This window comes from Vigna unguiculata, chromosome 3, assembly GCF_037176805.1.
Source record: "Vigna unguiculata cultivar grain cowpea cultivar isolate G323 ecotype 2 chromosome 3, ASM3717680v1, whole genome shotgun sequence".
NCBI classification, from domain to species: domain Eukaryota; kingdom Viridiplantae; phylum Streptophyta; class Magnoliopsida; order Fabales; family Fabaceae; genus Vigna; species Vigna unguiculata.
Window position 1 is genome coordinate 2,861,492 of NC_140794.1, and position 10,981 is coordinate 2,872,472.

At 26.4% G+C, this 10,981-nt stretch overlaps 1 protein-coding gene across 1 annotated transcript; it reads right to left on the reverse strand.

The window, feature by feature from the left end:
• Positions 1-3,491: 3,491 nt before the first annotated feature.
• On the reverse strand, positions 3,492-9,091 carry LOC114178300 (uncharacterized). The gene is made up of 3 exons (XM_028064126.2): positions 8,933-9,091; positions 8,466-8,647; positions 3,492-5,769 (listed from the first exon to the last, which is right to left on the reverse strand). The coding sequence occupies exons 2-3, from the start codon at positions 8,554-8,556 to the stop codon at positions 3,677-3,679; spliced, it is 2,184 nt and encodes a 727-aa protein (XP_027919927.2). The 5' UTR covers positions 8,557-8,647; positions 8,933-9,091; the 3' UTR covers positions 3,492-3,676.
• Positions 9,092-10,981: the final 1,890 nt, after the last annotated feature.

Sequence of the window (10,981 nt, forward strand, 5' to 3'; positions counted from 1 at the left end):
AATTTAAATTATGTTAAACTTGAATTTATTTAATAAGACGGTAAATGCGGTGCATGCGCTTTGAATGGTGGTGTAAATAGTAAATAGTTGCTGAAGATTAAGTTGTTAACTTTTTGTGTTAAAACCAAATAAAGGTGGGGGGGGGGGTGAACTTATAAATAAAATAAGTGTCTTTAGAACTTGGAACTTATAAAGTTTCTCGTTCAGTCACTCTTATGGTGTTTAAGTGATGGTCCTTCATTTAAGTTTATGACTTATTGATTGAAATAAAAATTATGGGACAATTTGATGTTCGAGTGTACCTTGATTTGAGTGTAATGTTAGTAAGATAACATGAATTAATTTATGACCTTTTTCGAGGCAAATAATAAACTTATTAATGTGTTCAAATATTTTAGTGTAGATTTTATATAATGGATTCACACATTTTGTTAACTCACCATGTGTACTTTGAGTTTTCATTTTATTTTTTTTCAAATTATGATGATCAGGTGTTTACTTGACACATGAGTAAATAGTAGTTCAAGTGCAATACAAATACCTAGGAGAGATGTATATCTGTTTACTTAAAGAAATTTTATTTTTCATCTTTTTGAATCACATATATAGATATATGTTATTTTTTTAGTCTGTAACTCATGTGTTCATATCATTATATCATGATTTTAATTTATTTTAAGTAATTATAGTGAGGTTAGAGACATTTTTTTTCATTTCCCAAAATTTTATATTATTTTATAATGTTAAACATATTTTTAATATTTATATGGTGGATATTTTTATTTTTATTTTTTTAGTCTGTAAACTTTAAAATCCTTTATTAAAATTTTATACAAGAAGTAAATTTTGATTATTTGATTTGATTTTATATAAATATCTATTTGTTTTCTTTTAAAATTTATTTATTTAAAATGAAATTTTGATTCACATTATTATTATTATCGTATCTATGAGTAATAATTAAGGGTGACAAAACCTATCAAATCCATCTTTAGTCCATCAAAAACAAGTTGATCGGACTGATATGTTACTAAACTCGCTCCCCCAACATGGTGCCAAACCTATCACATACTTTCATATTTTTAAATAATTTTATAATTTTTTTTGTTTTAGTTTTTATCTATAAAAGTTATCTGTATAGATACTTTTATTTAAACCATATTTAATTATATAAATATTTTCTAAACTTTTAATTGATCAATTAATATTTTTAAATAGATAAATTAAAATAATTATTATATTTACATGTAAATTATTCTATTATAACTAATCATTCAAATTTAATTTGCAAGTGTTAATGATTTAAATTATAATAGTATTACATATATACATATATATAAAAATTTAAAATTTAATAATTAAAACAAATAAATAAATAAATAAAAATGGACTAATGGGTCTGGGGCGAGTTGGCCTGCTAATTTAACAAATCTAGTCTATAATTTATAAAATATAATTTAAATTAGAGGTATCAAAATGATATGTGACCTACAAAAAATGAATTCTCCATATATATATATATATATATTGAGGAATTTTGATATTACTAAGACGAAGATACCACGAAAAATGAAAATGTTCTCAAGCAAAGAGCTTACTATTGTTTATCATCTTTAAAAGGTACTAAAAAGATAAAAAAAGGAGAATGTGTATTAAAACTATTTGATTTTAACTCCTAAGTAATATAAAACTATAAAGTGTATTATAAGAAAAGTTAAATAGACCCATATAGTATCACGTTGGAATAAGTTACAAACTCTTAATTATATGCTATGGATGAATTGATTAAAATTTGTTATATTTTATTAATATGATTTTGTTTGATTAAAAAATATATTTAACCGATTGAATTATATATATATATATATATAATATATATATATATATATATATTTATATTGTACTTATCTTATTTGAAAGTGATTGTGTTATTACCATATATATAATAGCATATTTTATGATATTACCAATGATTTAATCTAAAAAAAGGCTATTGTGTTTAAATACTTGAAAATGAGTATATTTTAATAAATAATAAATAAAAATATTAAAAGAAGTAAAAATAGTCAAGTATGTTTTCTGCAAACTATTTGATTTAAAAAAATTAAGGTTATTTTTTCTCAAATGTAATATCATTTGAAAAAAAAAATGTATAATCAAATTTTTCTAGAAGTCTAACTCAAATTTATAGATATTGAACAAGTCAAATAATAAATGATATAGTTTTTCAATTAAAATAAAAAATAGGTTAAAAAATAGTAAAATTAAATTTGTTAAGTTACTTATTAAATTATGAGTGAATTAGTATTTAAAACGAAAATGATTGTGAAGATGGAAAACGAGTACATAAAAAATATGAAAAGAAAACGAGACAAATAGGTACATCTTTATCATTATCTATGCTTCTAATTTAAAAAACTAGATATCAAGCATAACAATACTCATTTTCAATAATACATGAATTCAACATAGAAGAATTTAGTTATCATCAGAATGCTATCTTATTAACTAATACCATGTTATTAACTAACACAATGAGTTAATCCTCACCTATAATATCATTTTGTTGTCATCAAAATTTTTATCATTAGTTTTATTATTATCGTATCCATTATTGATATTAATAATTATAGGAAATATTTTTATTTAATTAACAATGATCATCTTGATTGTTGTTGCTATCACTATGATTCTATTGGCAGTACTATAATGGTCTTAATCAACATCATAAATTCATCCTCAATTATATTATTATTTTCTCACCAGTTTTATCATTATTTTTAGTATTATTGAATCCATTATTGATATTAATATTCATCGTAAATTTTATTATTATTTAGTTAACCATAATAACCTTGATTAATTCATGTTACATTTATTTTATCTTATTTGATTTTGCTATTAGTTTATTATTTTTTTAATTTATCAATTTTAATTAACTATTACCACCACCAAATGAGTTTGATTAAGTAAGAAAAAAAGAAGAAGAGAAAGATCGGTGTGGTTTATTTATAAAATTCAAAAACTATAAATTATAAAAAAAAATAAAGCACAAAACTCAAAACATTTTTTATTTAATTAATGAAAAACCTAAAGAAAAAAGAGGGAAGTTATTTTGTTTTATAACATAAAAAATAAATAAATTTTTAAAATTATATTTTACATTAATATATAGTTTTTTTAAACCAATGTATATATGTATTTTTACTTCCTCACCTTGTTTTCTTTATTCATGAAAACAACATACTCTTCTACTGTATTTTTCTTTTAAATTAGAGAATTTTATTTATATATTTCCTATTTCATTTATTTTCTATAAAATAATTAATTAAATTATCAGTTTTACGTTCAATTTCTCCTGATAACATTATCATGCAAACAAAATCATAGTATTTTCTATTTATGATGTCATTTTTAATAATGCATATTAAATAAAAGAAAAATAATCATCTATTAAACAAATATACAATTTCTATTTGTTCTTAAATAAAAAATTATTACAAATTAAAAATACAATTTAACAAATTCTTACTACACAATTAATTTTGTGTGAAACAAAAAAAAAGTTGAGTATAAAATTCAATATACAAGTAGTCTTAATTTTTTTATTAGTGTAGGTGATCAATGTGCCGTATACACCATGTACAATATATTCTTCCATTTTTCTTTCTCAAGTTTATGTGATGTTATTGACCCTATTTTTTGTAGCCATATCCTTTAGATAGTTACAACGATCTCTATGAAAATCAATCACAAAACAAAGTTGCCTTATTGCTTCCCTTTTCTTCTCCCCAAGGTTATCTAGCTCTTCATCCTTCTTTTTCACACTCTTTTCTAAATTTCCCACTTTCTTCTCCAATTGGCTCACTTCTTTTCTTAGGTTCAACTTATCCCCTCCTTCCTTGCTCACCTCTGCCTCCAATTTCCATAAATTCTCCCTTAACAATAATTCTTGTTCTTCTTTTTTATCCAACAACTCCCTCAGGTAATTCACATGATCTATTAGTTCTTTCACCTCTTCATTCTTTTCAATCATCCGATCCTTCACAAACTTAATCTCACATATCATCTTAGTCACACGAGCTGCATAGTCTTCCACATGTTGAATTGCTAAATCTAATCCATTTAATGTAATAAATTCAAACCCATTTGGAATATATGTCGTTGTTTCATCTTTATGATTAGCAATTTTCTTTCTTATATCTTTATACTCTTCCTCGTACCTTTGTTTTGTTATTTTGTAAGTGTACTTATTTTCGTTATTCAGTTGTTCTGCAACGTGGATCCTCTGGTGCAACAACTTGATATTGTCTTCCATTTTCCTTCGAAACTCTTCTGCCAATTCATTAATTTTTCTTTCGGCAGTTACCTGAACAGTTCTCAATTTACTAAACACAACTTTAGCTTGTTTGTTCTCCTCATTAAGTTGTTCAATCATTTTCTCTTGATCTCCTATTTGGGTTGCTAACTTGGCATTCAAATTTTCCATTCTTGCTAGGCTTTCAACATATTCTTTTTGACTTCGTTCGTTTTGTTGCTCCAATTTGTTCTTTTGTTCGTGCATAGTGTCCAACTCAAGTCTCATTTCGTTAAGTTTTGCTTTCAAAGTCATAATTTCCATGGAAGCTCCATTTTCATGGTCTTCATGTTCTCTCAAAAAATTAGATAACTCTTCCCCTTTTTGTGTCATTGTTGTTCTTAGTTCATGGTTTCTTTCTTGAAAGACCTTATTTTCCTCTGTAAGTTCTTTAATCTCATAATTCTTGTCTCTTAATTTCTCTTCCAATTCACTTTTCTGACTCATTTGACTTTCCAAATTTAGTTCTAGATCCTTAAGCCTATAAAGAAGCCTATTTTTCTCTGCCGTCATATGTTTCTCAACCAATCTCATATTAGTTAAATTGTCCTTTAGATTATTTATCTCAAAAAAATCTTGAGAAATTTGTTCCCCTTGGCTTTCCATCTTGGCTTCTAGTTCTTTGTTCACACTTTCCATGACATTCAACCTTTGTTGCACCATGTCAAGTTTATCCATCAAATCTTCTCTTTGGGTTGATGATTCACTTTGCTCACATTTTATTTTTTCTTCCATTTCATATTTTTGTGTTTGCAAAGACTTGATCTCTTGTTCCAACTCACAAATCTTTGCCATCAAATCTGCAATATTGGGCTTTTCTTGGTTCTCATTGTCATTTAATTGTGCCTCCAAATCGAACACCTTATCTTTCTCCTTTTTCAACAACAAATCAAGTTCGAGTATTTCATCATTCAACTCAGTGTTCTTTGAGGCCAAATGTGTAACTTCATGTGTTTGGTGTTCAACCTCTTGTTTTAGATCACCCTTTTGTTTGCTCAAGCTCTCAACCTCTTTCATTAGCATAGTTAATTGTTCTTCAGCTTTTTGTGCTTCAACATTAGTAATATCATATGTACCATCACCTTTATCAAATTCTTGCCTAGGAGTTTCAAAATCAGATACATAATAATGTTCTTTTTCTGACCTTCTTTTATAACCATCTACTTCTTCTGAGGAAAAATATTCAGATTCAGAGTCAGATGAAGACACTTTTCTTTTATGAGAAACAGATTTCTCAAACTCTTCAGTAATACGATCATACAAGGCATACATCGATTGATGATTCTTGTATAAGTCTTCTATCAACCCCTTAAACTCTGTCCATTTTGTGGAATGTTTGAGATTTCCATCTTCTGTATTATGACTTTCGTTCTTAATAAATTTTAATATCCCAGAAATATTAGCTTCAATATCTGAAAAAAAAAGTAATACATATATAATTACAAATATTTTAATACTAAATTACAAATACAATCAAATTAAAAGATTTTATAATAGTTATAGTTATACATTTTCATACTTAAGCTTTTTTAAACACTTCTCCTATTTTTTTTCCCCTCATATCAATTTTGATATATAATAATTCAATATTTTTTTCTTCTTAACTCATTTTTAACAAGTCTTGATGTATCATATTAAATCTAAGAATCATGGTAACTTTTATTCTAGTGGTGATAAAATTTTCAAATTTGAATCTTGTATTTGAAAGGAATAATAATAAATATAGGCAGCTTGCAAGTGGATTGATAGTTTTATTACATAAGGTGATTGTTATACTTTCATAACAAGAAACATCAATTATCTATCCATTTCATATGTAAGACAATATTAACAATAAGTTATTTTATATATTGTAGCATTAAAAGCTTTTTTCAGATTCTAATTTATTGAAATAACAAAAAACTATTCTTTATATTGTAACAACAAAGACATATTTGACCTCCATCTTAAATTAATTATAATTGCAATATACAATTAATTTACTTCATTAAAATCAATTATTTCAATCACCTTCATGAGCTTTTGAAAGGCCTTAAGCTTACATTATATTAGACCCGGTAGTTTTAAGATACATCAAACTTCCAACAATTTATTTAAAATAAGTATTATCCATAAATATACCACCTTGTTAATATTAAACTAGGTAAATTATTGAAGCTTTGACTTCACTCCAAGTTTCTTGAGGAGTGATGCCCTTCACAACAAGTGTTGGACATCAATTCAACAAGTAGCATGTTCAATCTACAATTTCAACCCAAAAAGATTTGGGAACCCTTTTAGTCAAGACCATGCAACATACAATATTTATCACTATTCTATTTTTGCATTTTGTTGCCCTATTTTGGTGTGACATATATGTTGCATTAAGTTGTCCTTTTATTCCTTTTTTTTTTCACAAAATGATTTGAAATTGTGAGAGTTAAATTCTTCTCCTTTATTCTCTCACAAACACTTGATAGATGCCTCTATTTCATCTCTCACTAATATCTTGTAAGTCTTGAAATACTCCATGATTTTTATTTCACTAATTTCTTGTAATTCTTGAAATCATTAATGGAGTACAAAAGATAACTCTTTCTACATGTTTTATACTTTATTGGTTGTGACTATCTACATCTATATGAGTTCCAATATCTTACTAATATGTCATTCACTTTTTTTAGGAATAATAATATTAGAGTATTGCTTACTAACAAAACAATTTTCACAAGAAACATTTGAGACTTCCAATTGAGGTAGTCCATGTACTATTTTCATTGTTTGTAGTAGCTTCAATCCCTTTTAGCTTAAGTGCTCATACTTTTGACGCCAAAGATAAGTTAGTTATTAGGAAATATGTAAGCATTCTTCGATAGGAGTATTGATGTTGGATCTTTCATTAAGGAAAAAAACACATTAGATTGGTATTTATTTTCATATGTACAATTTACTTAGATGATAGATTTTGCATACCTGATTTTTAATGAGAATGACAAAACATTTTTCTCATAACTAACTAGGGACAACTCAAGTATTTGAGAGACCTAAAACAAATTTAAAAATAAGATCTTTCTTATTTAATAATAAAATAATTAATGTTAAAATGTATAATACTTTATTTAAAATTTATTATCAAACTTTCTGAGACTTTTTTACTTGGAGGCCTAAAGTAATTAGTACTAAAACAATTTGTTTGAGGCCTTATTTTTAAGCTTAAACCAATTAGTACTAACAAAATTTTTGAAGCTTTTTTTGGAGGCCTAAAGCAAGGGTTTTATTAAGTTAGCTTAGTGACTAACCCATAAATTATTTTGAGGCTCATACACATGACATACATTTTGACAAAGGAAAGTAGTGTCATTAATAACCAATCTTGCATTACCTTTCCCATCTACGCACATTCTAAAGTTATTACCACACTCAACAAAATGTTTACATTCTTCTACCACTTCTTGTTGGGTAAACTTAAATGCGTGTAGTTGGAAGTTGCTATATTAATTGTCTAGGAGATTGCAAAAGGTTGAGAGTGAGTCTACCATTGATTAAGTATGCAATAGAGTTCATTAATTGTGGGTTAGGTAGTAGTTATATTTAATAAATGTAGTTGAAGGATAATGTCCAGAGACCTATAAAATAACCATGTAGTACTTTATTGTAAAACACAACAAATCTGAATATAGAGAGTGTTTATCTAAAGAGAGACTTGTTTATCAACACTTCTATCATGTTAGAGAATATTTCTTTGTCTCCACGCATATAATTGGAACATCTTGAGTACGAGAATCATGCATCATTCCTTTTAACTTTATTTTCTTCTACAAAAGTCATGAAAAGAAGCTTTTCTTATTCATCCAATAATTCTACGTAATTTGATTTTTTGTTCCATCTTGGATATTCATATTGAACATGACCTAAATTATGATACTTGAAGCACTCCATTGTGACATTTGAGAAAGATTTTATCCTTCATTCTGGTATATCTTATAATAACATATATCTTCTTTTGTATTATTTCGTGTGCATACTCTATAATAATAAAAATTTAATATATTCAATAAGGAAAACTAAAGAAAATGATTCGACATTTTTTAATCTTACTCCAATGCTCATAACAAGAATGTGTACAAACCTGATCTGGTTCTTTGGAGGTCTTCAACATTTTCAGGACCGATTAGACTTCCAAAAAACTTGATCGCTTTTCTTGAGTGATGATTTGTCATCTTTTCTATGGAACCATGAGCAAATGATACACTTTAAAATAAATTCCTATCAGAGGAACTTTTGTTTGTTCTTCACAAATGACTAAAAATCCTGAAATAAAAAAATATGACAATTTCAAATTATGAATGCATCTTTTGCTTTATAAAAAGATATTAAGAGATCAATAAAATTTTAATGTATTTAACTATTTCTCTAATATACGTAAAATTGGTTTATTTTCTGATATACAAGAACAGAGATAACATAAATTTGTATAGAGCCTAGAATTTGGCCAGATCAAAGGACCCATTCTGTTAAACAAAATCGAATGAGGGAAATGAAGAAAGAACAGATCTAATTAATAAGATTTATGTGTTTGCGATGTGAGAAAAATACCTGGGATTGGAACTTGACATGCAGAGATATTGGGAAAGAAAAGCAGAAGATAAAAAGTAAAAGAGTATAATGAAGAAAAGAAAAAGAAGAAAATTGAAGGAATATCTTGCGCATTTCTTTGATGAGTGGAAATGAAAAAGCAGTGGTTATTGTCTTGTCTGGTGAGGGTGATAAAGTAATTTGGGGTTTCTTTCGAATAAAATGCCCTTTAAGGATTCAAATTATTACGATTCAGAAGAATCCCTAGAATGTTTCACGCATGATTAACAACATCTAAAAAAAGGTTCCATACAAAATTGTCTTATTGGTACGTTTGAAAGGAGGTGAGAGGGAGGAACGTGGAAGAAAGAGAAAATTCACAAAGAAAAAAAAGAGTTAATTATTGTTTTTTTTTTTTCTTCCACAAAATTTAAAGAAAAACTGTTAATTATTGTTCCAAAGACACTAGCTAAAAAGTTAATATTTTAATTTTAAATTAAGGTTAGGGTTGTGAGGTGATACACTCAATTCCAAAAAGATTTTAAATAGTTTTTTTATTTTTTATTTTAACGTTTGATCCAGGTTTTTCTTTTTCCGTTTATGTTTTGAATGTTTTAATTGGAAATTTAATTTATTGTAACAGTCGGAATTTGCGAGGTCTGATAATGTAAAAATGTTTCTGGTAAATAAAAGAGCAAATTAATGAGATTAATGTAGATAAAAAATCAGGGTTTAGAAGGTAAAAGGTCACGAGGTAGGAATTAGTGATCGGTTTAGGAGTTTCCATATTCCTTATTAGAAGAATTATATATTATACTTTGCCTTGACATTTTTATTAATTTTTTTATGATAACGTAACGTAGTAGTATTCTGTAGCTTTTATATTTTATTGATTTGCGAGAGAAAATTATGTCAACTAAAATGTAGTGAATAGATTCGGCATAACGGACTCAAGTATTAAAATATAGGATAAGAGTACGAGATTAATCACTTGAACAATACTTTTGTTCTACATTATTTTAAGGTAGCGTTTGATCAAATATTCTTTAAGTATTTCTTTGACAGAGGAAGTTAGGCCAAACACTTCTAAAAAAATAGATTAAAAAACTAAGAAGCTTATTATAATGAAGACAGGAAAAAAAAATCTGTGTTTTGCATTGATTTTAGTGATTTACGGTTCAATTGATTCCAAACGGCATTAGTGTTTACTAATCTAGTTTGATTGTGAGAAGTAATGTTTAAATGAAAACATAGGTTAGGTTGTTATCTTTCCGATGAAGAGTAACATTTTCATGCTTCTCTCATAATTTCTTCTTCTACTATATAATTTTATTACTCAAAAGTTGTGAGGTATGTAGTGAGCAAAAACAATCATTTGCATCATCATGTAATTATCTAATTTATGTTTAACAGGAAAAAAAAATGTAAACAAGGTGCGATAGCATTTTTTTAACTAAGTTAATGCACCTTTATCGACAAACATAAAACATATAATTTATTTCGATATTACGTAGATTGTCTATTTTATATCAGTCAATAAAGTATTCAATGTATTTGTTAAAATTTATGTCAAAGTTCTCTTCTTCATTTCTCAGTCCACAATGCTTTTTTTTTTAGTTAATGTTTTTGTTCTTTTATATGAAATAGTGTTGGATTTGGGTTTATTTCTTGTCAAGTATTTTCCTTTTGTTGTGGACTTATTATGAGGCATTCTTCTGTCCGATTTGTTTTATGGTTGAAGTTTGTTTACTAAATGTTACATTTTTATTTGTGATTCTCAGTATATTTTGTGAAATTCAGTCATGATTTTGTATGAATGTCTTTTTGTATGTATATTGTATTTGTCATTGGAAAGATATGTTGTAGTGCCAATAAAAGTTTATATCTTTTAGACTTTCATCACATTTAAAATCAATGTCATTACTTTGATTCATTTCTACCACCAAACAAAAAATTGCATTGAATTGAATATTTTTGAACTTGTTTTAGATTTGTGTGTTGCGTATCAAACAAAATAATTTTAATAAAGTTAAGGAAGAGATGGTGAGTAGAAAAGTCAAACTTACAATC

Bases quoted from the DNA above. Each gene is read 5' to 3' on its own strand.
- LOC114178300 (XM_028064126.2), bottom strand. From the start codon at position 8,556: ATGACAAATCATCACTCAAGAAAAGCGATCAAGTTTTTTGGAAGTCTA. The intron at 5,770-8,465 runs GTTTGTACACAT...TTTTTTTTTCAG, and splicing joins CCTCCAAAGAACCAGATCAG to ATATTGAAGCTAATATTTCT.